The sequence below is a fragment of the Microcebus murinus genome, chromosome 24 (assembly GCF_040939455.1).
Source record: "Microcebus murinus isolate Inina chromosome 24, M.murinus_Inina_mat1.0, whole genome shotgun sequence".
Classification (NCBI taxonomy): domain Eukaryota; kingdom Metazoa; phylum Chordata; class Mammalia; order Primates; family Cheirogaleidae; genus Microcebus; species Microcebus murinus.
Window position 1 is genome coordinate 29,324,520 of NC_134127.1, and position 15,015 is coordinate 29,339,534.

At 43.1% G+C, this 15,015-nt stretch overlaps 1 protein-coding gene across 2 annotated transcripts in view; it reads left to right on the forward strand.

Moving 5' to 3' along the window:
* The window catches only part of CSMD1 (CUB and Sushi multiple domains 1), a 1,569,742-nt gene that overhangs the window by 1,509,333 nt on the left and 45,394 nt on the right, over nucleotides 1-15,015 (forward strand). For both annotated transcript variants that reach the window (XM_020282735.2, XM_075997279.1), the window contains exons 52-53: nucleotides 961-1,134; nucleotides 14,096-14,269. In XM_020282735.2, coding sequence (XP_020138324.2) covers nucleotides 961-1,134; nucleotides 14,096-14,269 — 348 coding nt within the window. The remainder of the gene's footprint in view (nucleotides 1-960; nucleotides 1,135-14,095; nucleotides 14,270-15,015) is intronic.

The window sequence follows — 15,015 nt, forward strand, 5'->3', positions numbered from 1 at the left end:
AACTAGAAGAGTCAGAAAATTTAAGACCCACTCGAGCCCCCGAGGAGAGGCTGCAGCCGGACGGCTGCGTGGCTTCCTCCCTTCTCCGCGAGGCTGTGGTTTTCCGCGCAGAGGCCTTTGTGGGTCTGAAGGGCAGAGATCCAAGTGGTGTGGTAAGGACATGCAGCCAGGGCGCCCGTGGGCCTGTCTCCTAAACCAGAGTGGATTGCGGGTGGGCGTGGGCGTGAGCAACAGTTGTGCTGGGACAGCAGGTGTGGGTGTGGGTGCAGGGTCACCACGCCTGTGGGCACTGAAGGTCTAGCTCATACCTGCAGTTTTTAATTTCCTGGGTGGCTCCCCAAGTCCCATGTGGTGGTTTGTGCTCTTTTGGGGCAGCGACTTACACGAATGACTCAAAGAACAAAGCAGCCCAACACCACCTCTGCAGCCGGAAGTCCTAGATTTCAGTCTCGCTTACTCTGTCCGGGCTGATTGGTTCTGGCGGTGACAATGCACATCCCTCACGTCTGATGGCTCATGGAGGAGTTCACTATGATGACATCCCCTCGGTCTCCATTCGGGCGGAACAGCAGACAGACTGCCGACTTACTCCATGGGCATGCTCGTAGGTGATGGGTTTGCGTGCTGCGTATTTTTTCTAGAAAGTTTTAGCCACTCGTGAGGATGAATATATAAATAACAGGTCATTGAAGGGATCTAGAATGTTTTGGAACCCACTCTCTCAACTTTTAAGTTTTCATTGCAAGGACGTGAGAGAAGGAACAGGAAGCTGCCTACATGACTGGTCTACCCAGCCCTAAGCAGACATCCCTGGCCCATGTTTCTCATGAAAATTAAGACTAAACATTGGTGCTTTTTTTTTTTTAAAGATGAGAGTAATCCACGAATATTGACATCTGAAATGATGTTCACTTTATTGAAATCTGCAATGATGTTCACTTTATCGTTTTTCCCTTCTAGTGATCTCATGTGGGAGCCTGTCTTTTCCCCCGAACGGTAACAAGATCGGGACGTTGACGGTTTATGGAGCCACAGCTATTTTCACGTGCAACACGGGCTACACCCTCGTGGGCTCTCACGTCAGAGAGTGCCTGGCAAACGGACTCTGGAGCGGGACCGAAACTCGATGTCTGGGTAACTCAATCTGCTATTCTGGCACTTATTTAATTAAGATGCAACTTCAAAAACAGACGACGGCAGGTAACACATACCACTTTTTGCCGTAAATGTTGGGACGCTGCCAAGTCCTACCTGGGGTCTCAGTGCTGCAATTCACAATGTGAGGTCTTCTCCGAGCACCTAAAGGGTTTTTTGTTTTATTTTTATTTCGGCATATTATGGGGGTACAGATCTTAAGGTTTCAATAAATGCCCATTTCCCTAAAGGGGTTTTATTTGTGGTCTGAGCAGCAAATGAAAGCCACATATTGCTGTGAGTGACAGAAAGACTCTTTTATAGGGTGCAGAGAACATCATTATGCTCAAGTGCTGTCATGACTGTAAGGCACACAAAAGTGATTTCAAAAATACTATACATTTTATCTTTCTACAAAGTTAAATATGTTGGCAAATTAAAGTGATATTAAAATCAACATAAGCACAGTAAATTATTTAAGAAGAAATAATTTGGCCTTCTTTTTCCCAATGATTAAATGATCCTACATGATAATTTTAAAAAATGAGTTGAAGAATGTTTTGAATAAATGCATGAACATTCTTAAATGAGCGGTTTAACCTATAGTAGTTACTAAAGGGTGCTCCTGGCAGGGTTACCAGTCATTCGTAAAATACCTTAACTGGCGAAAGTCCTTTGGAATCTTCTCTGTGATTTTTCTGTAGTGTTGTAATCATGCAAAGCCATAGAAGCTGGAAGGTTTAATATTCTGAATCTTCATGAGCTAGGATCACTTCAGGAACTAAGCCAGGACCAGGAAACTTTGAATAATAAAGCCTGTTCTCCTTTTTATTTGGGACAATTTGAAAAAAAAGAGGCTCAAAGTTGTAATCTCTGAGAAAAATCAACCACTAAAAGAAGGTTCTCACACATATGCATGAAATGTAGTACTTAACTCTTTCTGTTTATATATGTGTAATTTTATTATTTAATATATTTAATACATTGTATATTACTGAACACACATATATCTTGTTGTTGGACATAGTCATTGCAGTCTTCAGCCGACCATGAAATTTCCTTGGAATATATGTGGTACTTTCTGTACAGGGTCACCAGTGCTTCTGAGATTTTTTATGCATTCCTAAATGTTCTTATGCAATTGGTCAGCCCCAGAGTAGCACTCTTTTGTGGGCAGCTGTGGTATGGACCAGGTCCTCTCTTGTCAACTCCAGTGGGACTTGTCACTATAGAAGGGAACTGAGTGACCTAAGACACTTACATCTCTGGTAGTGATTGTAAGGATGGGGATTAATAACAACTTACACCTAATCCCTGCTCTACTGATTACAAACACCACCCGAACCTTGTCTCACCTGCGATTACCAATACAGGATGTGGCAAAGGCCACTGTTGGAGCCTTGGGGATTCTAAGTAGCATGTTTGGTTTGTATAGCTGTTAATTCATGGGTCAGCACAAGTCTTATTGATCCACAACAAGCCCTTACCTACCCTCTGCTGTTCTTCTGTGTGAAGGTCAGGACTTCGATAGAGAAACAGTGAGATGTGTACTGAATAACTGGCTGTCTGGAGATATCCCCAAACACGACCTTAGTCGTACACGATACCCCCCGGGAGCTTTGGGAAGATGATTTGCTCAGAAATGAGTCCGTTTGCTCAGAAGAAAATTAAACTGCAAATAACGGGGAAGAAAAATGCCCAGATTATAGTGTATAATATGTTTATGTTTTAGGAATTAGATACAGAACATAAGGAATAATACAATGGTAAGAGGCACAGAGTATTAAAAAAAAATTAGAGAAGGATTAGAAATAACACATAGCCACCTATATGCACATACTAATGGGTAACTCATGAGTAATATTTACAGATAAGAAAAAGCATGGAGAAATGAGGAATGTGCCAACATCATTAAACCAATTAAATATCAAAAGCAGCATTTACATCTGAGATGTTGGATTATAGAACACAGACTTCTTCACAATATAACTAGTGCTGCTGAGTAAATTTTGGGTTCCTTTGTCAATGTTCTCTCTCAGAAGGAGGGTGCAGTATGAGCCGGTTGCACTGCTGTGCTAATTCTGACCAACACGCTGAGTGAGCAGAAGGGAGAGGAGCGAGGCTATGGCACTATAGTCCTGTGCCACTCCCGACCCCAAGGCACCTGCCCAAACAGGAGCCCAGCGCCTGTTCTGCCTGGCTAGTTTTGCCCTGTTTCTGTGTGGCCCCCAGGATTTGCCATTTGTATTAACCCTTTGCCTGTTTCCGTTGTTAAGACCTGCTTGGAAATGGCTCTGAGTCTCTACCAAGCTCTGTGACCGTGGGTAACCTTCAGGCTGTCTGGACCGAGTGGGGGTGAACTAGACAGTCCTTGCAGGAAATGACTTACACTAACATGCAGCCAGGTGGTGAGGATATTTAAAATTTCTGCTAACAATCTGTATAATCCCGTGGCTTCAACTCTAAAGAAGTGGCCCTGCAACAAAAAGAAACAACTCCCAAAACTGTGACTTTCAGAAAGAAATCACCCCAGTGAGGAAGAGACGGGAGTTGCCCAAACAGACACGGGCACACCAGGTTTTCTTCTGAAATTCAATTTGCGAAGCAGTTCAGCTGTCCCAGGACATGTTTAAGAGAATGAAATATAGTTTTAAGGACAGTGTAGTGAAGGACAAATCCACCATGAGTTGGGAACAATGCAAAAGGTTCAGGACCATAAAAAGACCCTGTAAATCATGTTTGAAGTGATAGCCAAGTTCACACGCTGCCGTCGGCACTGAAACCCCGGGGGACAGGGCAAAGCAGCGGGCAGACCGCAGCGCCCCCTCCCGCCGCTCTCTCTTCCCATTAAGAGACATCGTTATGGCAGCACAAAGGCTATACCTGCTTTTTGGATTTTTTTCGTCAAAAACTGGCCCCGTGGAGTGAAAGGAAGCTTATTAAAGAGAACTTCAGAATGTCTAACCAAGTTGAGTCTCCTGCCTAGCACGCTATCAGAGCCAGCTGAAGGACTCGCACAGACATCGCTGGATGGCTGGCAGTGTTCCTTGTGGGCACTATCAAAGAGAAGTGCTCCGGAGCTAGGTGGAGATCTCGTGCGGGCTTTCACACCATTGGAAAAGAAGTGAGCTGTCAGAAACTCTGGATTAACTTGGTGATATGTAGAGCAGATACTCAACAGCTCTCTGCAAGTAACTTTGGGATGCGTGTTCATGGTTTCACAGGACAACATGCCAGCGTGGACCCATGTTTTTGTTTGAGGTAGCTACAAGATAGGTGTTTAGGAATATTCTTTAGAAAGGGTGTTTCTGGATCTTCAGCCTTTATTCATATCTTTTGGTCAGGGCACGATAACGATACCAGTGGAAGGAAAGAGTGAACATTCGATGACAGATTCAGAAACTCAAATTTTAATGATAGGTCAAATACATTACACAATAATAGGAGTTAATGTGATATTTAGCTCAAGGTAAAAAAATAAAATAAAATAAAATAACTTCAAATGTGTATGATGAGAAGGAAATTTGGAAGTCATAAGCATAAAAGCAAAGAAATCGAGTATTTTGGATAAGAAGAGGCTCAGACGTGCAGTGTGGTCTGATGCGGACTCTTTGTGAGTCTTGCTAGTGGCACATCACATATCCACCCTCTGTTGGCCCCAGTGCCCCGTCCAGAATCACAGTCTCAGTTCTGTAAACAGTTTTGACGGGCTATGGAGGGATTGGCTTGTGTCTGCCGTGAGAGCTCTGGTGACCATGGTCTCTGAGGAACAAGAAATTTCGATATTGGTTTGGCTGAAAGAAGAGTTAGGAAGTTATTGATAGCTATTTTCAAACGTTTAAAATGCTATGAGGGGCCGGGCACGGTGGCTCATGCCGGTAATCCTAGCACTCTGGGAGGCTGAGGCAGGCAGATTGCTCAGGGTCAGGAGTTCGAAACCAGCCTGAGCAGGAACAAGACCCCGTCTCTACTAAAAATAGAAAGAAATTAATCAGACAACTAAAAATATATAGAAAAAATTAGCCGGGCATGGTGGCGCATGCCTGTAGTCCCAGCTACTTGGGAGGCTGAGGCAGGAGGATCTCTTGAGCTCAGGAATCTGAGGTTGCTGTGAGCGAGGCTGATGCCATGGCACTTTAGCCCAGGCAAGAGAGTGAGACTCTGACTAAAAAAAAAAAATGCTATTAGGTGAAAGATGGAATAAACCAGTTGTGAAAAATCATTTTCCTTATCAATGCCAGCCCTGATGGATGGGCAGAGTCTCCATGAAACCTGTGCTGAGATCTAAGTCTCAATAATGGATCTGTGGTTAGACAAAAAAGAAACAAAAAATAAAACTAATTATATACCGCTTCCAAGGGCAAGGACTAGGGTGGGTGCTGCCATTGACAATACATATTTTAGTTTGTTGATTTGTAATAGCAGATACTGTGTACAGAAAATAAAAAATAGCTTTTGCACTCAATACAAGAAATATCTCCCCTTATTTATGTACTTTTTAACATGGTAGGTCTGTCTGGCAATGCAATGAAGACTTTATGCAGAAGGCAGGTGCCCTCTGAAGTAGTTCTTTGGCAAAGTTCCCTGGGCTCTGGGCTGGATTAGCCTAGGTCTGTTATGTTTTACATCATAAAGCAAGATACCTTGGCAAAAGCATTGTTCCAAATTGTGGGTGCAGTATCTCATTTATTTTTAGGACTGCTACCGTGTTTCCTCGAAAGTAAGATATTTGTCCTCAAGATAGACACCCTAGAGCTTATTTTGGGGGGATGTGTTATTTTTTTTAAGTACTGTACAACAATCTACATTTATTCAAATATAGTTAAGTCGTCTTCTTCTGGAACACCGTCATAGTAAAATGGCAGCCACAGCTTTCCTTCTTCCCCCTGGGGACACACAATACCTAAAGCGGAGCGTCCCCTCCTCACTGCACTGAGGAGACTTCCCCTCAAAGCCTCAGCTCGCAGCACGCACAGGGTGGCCGGGACCTGACAGGGGGAGCCAGCCTTGTGGGTGGGGTTGCCCACACCTTTCTGGTCACGTCTGGGATAGTAGCTGTCACGATGGGGCAGCTGAGAAGGGCTGCTCGTCTTCTTTACCGCTCTGAGACAAAATGCATGGGTTGTGCAGATGCGCTGCGTAGCCACGCCCGTCACTAGGGCTTATTCTTGGGGTGGGGCTTCTATTGTGAAAATGCTTAGAAATCCTGCTAGGGCTTATTTTATTGGTAGGTCTTATTTTCGGGAGAACACAGTAGAAAGAAGGCTGTTTTCTGAGATGATGCCTCTGCTTCACATGGAACACAGATCATGTTTCTGGTACTCTGTTTCTAGTGATTTCCACCATGGAAGGGAACATGCTGGAATCCTTCATCATCGCAGCCGAAACAACCATGCACAGGAGCGTACAGCACTTCCACAGGCTGAGCCTATGAACGTCAGCTTTTGGAGGGCTCTATGTTAGGAGAGGAAGGATAATTCTCTATGCTCAGTATTCAAGAACTGAATTTATCCTGTGTTTGGGGTCTCCAGTCTGAATTCTAAGCAGAATCTTTGAGAGAGGATGGGGTATATGTGTGTAAACACGTGTAGCTGAGTTTTAGGCAAAGTGATGCTTATGCACAACCGAGTACAGTCTTATAAAATGTAGCCCACCTTTCATCGATGCTCTCATCCCTGTGCCATCACCGGGGCTCCCAGGGATCTGTAAATTACTGAGGACTTGTTCTCCTTCACCATCTGTGCTCCACGACGCTGCAGATCTCTCCCGAGAACACTGGGCCCCGTATCTACTCTCCCAGGTGCCTTCTAATCTATCAGGAACGTTTCATTGTCCTCGTTCTTCCTTAATTACTTTCTTCTGTTTAACTTCCCTGTGGTAGCTTACTTGACCCAACAGAGAGAACACAGACGAGAAAGCGGTTACGCGTTTGTAATCCGCACCCCCTGCTGGAGAAGCCACATGAATCTCTTGATAAGTCACCTCATTCAGACTTTCCAACACATGAGCACCTAGCATCTCCCCGACTTCATGACCGTTTTAATCTGTTGTACTCAAGATGTTTGTGATAGACAAAGACATTTCCTGCATAAAGGGCATTATCTTTTTTTTCACTGGATTGTTTTGTTACCATTTAAAATGTTTGCATTTGCTGCACTATCATGACCAATGAGGAGATGAATTATTTTTGTGAATATAGCGTTATGGTGACATTCATATGGCTGAAAGAGCTAGATGACATGATTCAAAATAATATTTTTAGACCATTCTTCATAGCTCTTAGAGAATAAAATTGAAACATATTCTTCAAATACCTTGCATACTTTGAGAGATGCACATAAAAATATTTATTAAAACAATTGATTAAGATAAGTTTATAGTATGGCAGAAAGATGGTTTAGAGTGGGAAGATGACTCCTCCCCACTTTGGTCTTTGCTGTACAATCTCAAGTGTGAAGTATGTGCTGTGTATTAGTCAGAGAGATAACCACTGCCAATCCTTATATTTTGCAAATGCATTATTAGTGTGGCTGGGGAATACAGGTAGCCAAATCTCAGCCCTAAGTGTTTATGTCTATATTTCTGAATATAGAACATCTAGTGATATTCTTTCAGTTCCTGGAGAGCTATTGTGTTGCATGGAAAATTAGTTATACATGGTTCTTCTTTTTATGGAATTTATACTCTAAGGAATAAATAAGGTAAATTCCAAGTAGCTTTACTAAAACATTGACAATAATGAAAGGCTAAAGGGAGATGTAAACAAAGTATTTCAGCAACCTGGTGAGGGTGGGTGAGATGGAGAGACAGGTAGAGGATGGGAGATGGAGGAAGCCCCTTTGATCCCTGGTAGAATTCCTGCAAACAGGAAAAGAATAAAGTTATTTCTAGAAACAGAGCCATAGACACTGTGGCAGCGGCATAGATGTGGGATAATGCAGAGGTGATCTTGACACCACAGCGAGACTGATGTTCCTGCGCTAAGCATGTTCTGAGGTAGAACTCCTTCCTCGTAGCCCTGGGAGCCTGGATAATGGGAACACTGGCTGTGGGAAAGAATCGCTCTGATATCACAGACACCCACTCTAGGTCAGGTGCTGAGCTGAACTTCGTTCTATAGAACACGCCACACTTGGAACTCACAGATAGTGTAGATAAGCAGGTAAGAAAAATTCTAATGCCATCTGCTAAATTCTAAACAAAACAAAGTGAAACTGGAAGACTGGATATTTTAAATAGGGGGTACTGAAGATAGGGTCTCCTCTTACAGGGAAAACCTAAACAAGGGCAGTATTTGTGTTGCGGGTAAATGAGCAGTGATTTCTTCAGTGTTTGTGGAAGACTGTACACAAAGGGTAGATTTGAGATGAGTTTTGAGTGACAGAGATTTTACAGGCAGACAAGGTTGGGAAGGAAACATCAGGCCAGTGGGGTAGTTTATGCACAGGGATAGAGGTGTAAACCGTGATATGTTGGGGAGATAGGTAAAAAAGGAATAGGTAAAAGATTTCTGAAAGCCCCAAAGACGATCCAAATCATGGGTACTGGTTTGAATGTTTCTTTGTATCAAATATGGCTTAAAATACTAGTCATTGACTAAAATGTGTTAAACAGAAATTGGATTAAAAAGTGCACTTTGTGGCTGGGTGCAGTGGCTCATGCCTGTAATCCTAGCACTCTGGGAGGCCGAGACAGGCGGATCACTGAGGTCAGGAGTTCGAGACGAGCCTGAGCAAGAGTGAGACCTCATCTCTACTAAAAACAGAAATTAATTGGCCAACTAAAAATATATACAAAAAACTTAGCCAGGCATGGTGGTGCGTGCCTGTAGTCCCAGCTACTCAGGAGGCTGAGGCAGGAGGATTGGCTGAGCCCAGGAGTTTGAGGTTGCTGTGAGCTAGGCTGACGCCACGGCACTCTAGCCCAGGCAACAGAGTGAGACTCTGTCTCAAAAAGAAAAGAAAAGAAAGAAAGAAGGAAGGAAGGAAGGAAGGAAGGAAGGAAGGAAGGAAGGAAGGAAGGAAGGAAGGAAGGAAGGAAGGAAGGAAAGAAGGAAGGAAGGAAGGAGGGAGGGAGGGAGGGAGGGAGGGAGGGAGGGAAGGAAGGAAGGAAGGAAATGCACTTTGTGGTAGAGGAATTGGGAATTGGACCTTGTTGGGCGTTGTCACTAACAGCACAGTGTTGTGTAGCTCATCAAGGCCCACACTTGCAGAGCCTTGCAAGGATCCCAGGAGCTTTCCACAATACCACATATTTCTGAGTCATAGGCAAAGTCACTCAGCATTGCCCCTAGAAATTACATGTGGAGGGAAAAAAGCCTCATCTGTGAGTATTCAAATGTGTTTCTTTAACATGGACAGGTCTAGAGATTTAAATATGTCCACTGATGTTTAATGCTAATAATAGCTTTTCCTGCATTTAAGTAGATGTGATCCACCTGACATTTTGTGACCATTTATTAATACTCAAGGAGAGTTTGCAAATTGGCTTTGGAATTCACTGCCCAAATAACCCCGGCGTCAGCTCAGACTGTGTTATTGCTGAGGATGAATAGAATATAGCATATTGCATTTCTAATTCTCCTACAAGCACAGGATATTTGCAATGCTTAGTGTTTTAGTTTCAGCAATAAGTACCAAAAGTCACAAAGCAAATACTAAGGTTGACTATTTGGTTTATAGATTTTTCTAAAAATGGTTTCAGTTCTAATCCCCAGACCAATATTTTGTATTTGTACTAATGCAGACTGGCACATTTAAAAGGTGGCCTTCAAGCACACGACTCTAAGGGGGGAAGTGTGTGTGTGTGAGAGAGAGAGAGAAAGAGAGAGACACACAGAGAGAGACAGAGAGACAGAGATGGAGAGAGAGACAGAGAGAGAGAGAGAGAGAGAGAGACCCAGCCCTCTGGTTTCTCTTGAAGACACTGATTCCACCCAAAAGACAAAGGGCTCCAGGTCTGTCCCCTACCATGGGGGACATTGTGCCCAGCATTTCCACTGGTACAAAAGTTTGTGTGAAACAAGTGAAAAACTGGAACTTCACTAAATTTCCAAATCACAGAAACCATTTCTAAACCTGCACGGGTCTACATACTTGTCAGAGGCACTACCCTGCTTTACTTACTTTTGAGATGTTCACTCTTTGCAATTACGATGATGTTAAGGTAAATCCACCGACTAATAGCTCTGATCTCTTTCAGTGCCCAAGACCCCTTCTTGGTCACTCAGAAAGCTACCACGAAAACTCAATGTGGTGTTGTTAGATTGCAGGCAGAGTGACTCATTGCAGCATCAAAAACGAGTGGTGCAAAACCACAGGGAAAGCTAATCTAAGCAGTGCCCCAAGTCCTGTCTGCCAGCGAGATTCCTCCTGTAAAATGTGACTTCCTAGGACCACATCCCAGAAAGAATAGGTGGAATTCTTGGTAGGGATGCAGGGTGCAAGACTAAGGGAACCGGACCCATTCAAGAGCTAGTTTATAGAATATCCACTCTGCTAGAAACAAATGAAACAAACTTTTTGTTCTCTTAGAGGCTTTACAATGTTATATGGAAACACCTGTGCAGTGGAATTTATATGGAAACCCAGAAACAAAGGCGTTGAGAGGCTGCATGCTGAGATCCCAGCTGTCCTGTCTTAACGCCTGTAAACTGCGGGAGGAAGCATGGCCTGCCGTGGTCTGAGCACTGGCCACGCCGTGCAGGTGTTCATGGGCTGAGCAGCCACTCTGTGTCCACCGCCTGCTGGACTTTGGACTAACCTGGGCTCACAGAGGGAGTTTGGCCACTTTCTGACCTCCTGAGTTCTCCCTTAAAAATGCAGATTGCCTCTATGTCAAAAACAAAACAAAACATTTACCTGGTGTTGGGCAGGTGAGGAGGAGGGGATGGGCATATGCATACATAATGAGTGCAATGTGCACCAACTGGGGGATGGACATGCTTGAAGCTCTGACTTGACTCGAGGGGGGAGGGGAGGCAAGGGCAATATCTATAACTTAACAACATTTGTACTACCATAATATGATGGAAAAAATGCAGTTTGCAGGAAACCCCTGGCCAATCAAGAAAAGAGGCATTTCTCCCTTCTGGCACCTTCTTTCATGTCATTTCGCTAGTGGCATCCCAGCAGACTTGGTTTCTCTGCTAGGAAAGTGAACTAACCGTTCTATCCATCCTGCTACCAGTCTCTGTGTTTGGGTGAAATTCGTTCCACAGATTTTATTTCCTTCTAACTTTTTGTCTTTTAGTGTAGAAAAAGATTGTTAAGAGAAATTCTCTTTATCAATTTGGGGCATTCTAGCCAAAATAAAGTAGCAGTTTGTAATTACAAAGAATAACACAGCTTTTGCCATACATAGAATAGAGAAAACGTAAGCACCAGTGATTGTCAAAGCTTACGGTGTAATGGAAAAACTTTGTACACAGGGTAAGACATGCAAATTCCTGGGACCCACCCGTTCTACAATGGGGACATTACAACCTCACCTGTTTTGAATCTCACAGTATTCTTATTCCCTTGTTTGATTAATCTTAAAAGGCATCTTGAATGATATATTTTTGTGGTATGATATGTGAGATAAAGATAATCACTTGAGAAAACCATTGAATTCTTGATTCTATTCCGTGCTCTCTCCAAAACAATGTTATGCGGTTGGTGATTATACAACCCACAGTAATACCTGCCCTCAGCATGGAGAAAATGAAGAACTATAATGTAAAATTCTAGAAGTGTGGTAGTGAAGAATTGTTGACCCACACTTGAACCAAAAGAAAATTCAGCATTTCCTTTAGGGTTTATCTATACCTACCTATGTATATGCATTGAATAAAAATCACATGAAGTTACAATTTTGCAGCATTCTTTCTTACCTCTGTATCCGTTTGCGTATCAGCTCTCTCAGGTTCAGGTCACTGTGAATGTATGAGCAGACTGATACAAAAGTGACACAGGCCACGTGTTTTCACTCTAAGGTTCTCTTTCCACATTTTAATAGGAAATTTCTGATGAGCACACTCGAGAAATTCAGGTTTTGTGATTTTTCTGACTGTGATTATTGTTGCTACACAATTGCCTGTGGAAAACAATTAGTGATCTTTGTTTGGGCTGAAGCCAAATGTCAATGAAGTTAAGAAAACAAATGCGCAAAACCAAGAGAAAACAAAACCTTTGGGGTCTGGCATCATAGCATAAGGTCTAGAAAATAATCATGTCACTCTGTTTTATTTAGTGGGTATTTGGTTTTGAAGTGTTCAGGGCTCCGCTAACTCAATTTGCTTTCCTTTTTTTTTTTCAATTAAGAGTTGCTTATCCTTCTTTGCTACTGTTCATACTCAGTGTAACTATAACAAATAAATACCTCTAAATAGCCGATGAAGTAGCTGGATAGGTACAATGTTGCAAACTGCAAAGGATTACAATGGCCACTCTCCTAGTAAGTGTACAATCTGGCCATGCAACTCTACAGTCTTCCTATTTAACAGAGACTTTAGAAAGCAAATTAAATTTCTAATTTCTTTGACGAGGCTGCCTTTCTGTCACCTTTTCCTGGCTGACACATGCTCACCCTTTAGACGGTAAAGGTCATCTATTTCGGTAGGACTTTCTGGTCTTCAGGATGGCTGTGAGTCCTGGCCACACAAGGTCCACACACTCTCAAGACTCTCCATATTGTATCTGCTCATCCTTTTTTACACTCTCTGTGATTGTATCTTATTCTCCATTTAATACTTATCCCCAAGAACATTTCAAGCCCACAGCAATCATCATTAAATTATTTCCAACTACATGATGGTGGCATAGAAGATAATGTATGTGGAGTAATTTAAAAGACATAATGTCAAGTGGTGGAATTACTTTGTTTCCATTAATTTCAATAAGCATTCCGTGAACCGGCAGTGGGCAGAAGCATGCGTGTCATTCTGTCTCCACTGGATGGCAAGTGCAGAAAGATGCCTTCTAGGTGTTGCGTCCATGACTCAAAACCAGGGCTGCACTGAAGATATTTAAAAAAAAAAAAAAAAGGAAACTCACATGCAAAGGATGTAGCACAATATCATTGTAGAATAATACAATCTTAATTTTGACATACAGCTTAGATTTCATTTAGTTCAAGTTCCACCCAGTGCAGTTTTCTTTTCCACAACATTTTGACATATTACTGTTGAGATTTGGGGTAAATCGTGTGGTATAAGTGAAAATCATGTGGCTATTCTAGTTTTGTGAATAGCCTATGATTGGTCTAAGACTTGAGTGTTTTGCAGTGGAATTCACTGAAGGCTGGAAAGCGATACGAGTAAAAGAACAGATTGCTCTCTCTTTGTTTCAAATTAGAAAGCCACGCTGAAGACATACATTCAGCCGTTCATATGAGGAAGCTAAAATACAAGGTGATCTTACTAATTCTTTCTTTCCATCAGTCACGGAGCTGGAATGAAGCGTTTTTGAAAGACATCCCTATTCTCTTTAGCTGTTCAGCACCCACTCCTCAGAGAACTGAAATGACCACGTGTCAGAGAAGAGTCACTGTTGGAAATGCTTATTTCCAAACACGGCTGTCCACCTTTAGTCTGGTTTTTAAAGTTTACAGAGACCTCCGGGCCATTAAGAGTACTTATTTGCTAGGCTTTTAAAGAAGAGCACAACCTCAGACTATGTGCACTTACTAAAAACTCAGCTGAGAAAAATATTTGCTAAGGTTTAAAAAGGAGTGTAGCCAGTCACACTGTCCAAATCAAGAATGAGTCCTGAACGATCTCCTAGAACAATGGGACTCCATTCAAATGTGTCCCCCTTCACATCATGTTTGCCTCGGTCTGAAGTCGCCTCCCCTTGGAGTGGCGCCAGGCATTGGAAGTCACCCCAAAAGGAATCGATTGTAGTTTTTTGGGGGTGCACACTTCTAGACATGTTCTACGGATGTTTCCTTACATTTTTAATTGGTTTTATTTTGTTTCCAGCTGGCCACTGTGGATCCCCAGACCCCATCGTGAATGGGCACATCAGCGGGGATGGCTTTAGCTACAGGGACACGGTGGTGTACCAGTGCAATCCCGGCTTCCGGCTGGTGGGCACATCAGTGAGGATTTGCCTGCAGGACCACAAGTGGTCTGGACAGACCCCCGTTTGTGTCCGTAAGTGAACTGCTTGTGGGATGGTTCACTGGATCCTTCCTTTTGTGATCTCTTCTTGTTGCTGTTGTTGTAAAGTCATAACAGAAACAAGTTGAGTCTTAGGAGGAGAACAGGACAGAGAGCTCTCAGTTTTGCCCATCCAAATCACCAATATATTCACTCCTTCCCTTTTGTCATCTTCTTCCCATTCTGTTTCCTTTGAACACTTCCTTCAGACTCCCGTACACATTTATTTTGCTCACTAATTCATTTTACTTGTTTATTTATTTACTTTTTTGAGACAGAGTCTCACTCTGTTGCCCGGGCTAAAGTGCCGTGGCGTCAGCCTAGCTCACAGCAACCTCCAACTCCTGGGCTCAAGCGATCCTTCTGCCTCAGCCTCCCCAGTAGCTGGGACTGCAGGCATGCGCCACCATGCCCGGCTAATTTTTTCTATATATTTTTAGTTGGTCAATTGATTTATTTCTATTTTTAGCAGAGACGGGGTCTCCCTCTTGCTCAGGCTGGTTTCGAACTCCTGACCTTGAGTGATCCACCCACCTCAGCCTCCCAGAGTGCTAGCATTACCACTAATTCATTTTAAATGGACCCCTGGATGAGTGATGTCCATGTATTCATTTTCCCTGATTTTATCATAGTGTAAACTAGGTAGGCACAAAAGCTACTTATCAGAGGGTAAATAAAGATGCAGAGTCTGGGTCTGCAGGTAGCTCTGCAGATTCCTAAGCATAGCTACTCTCTGAATC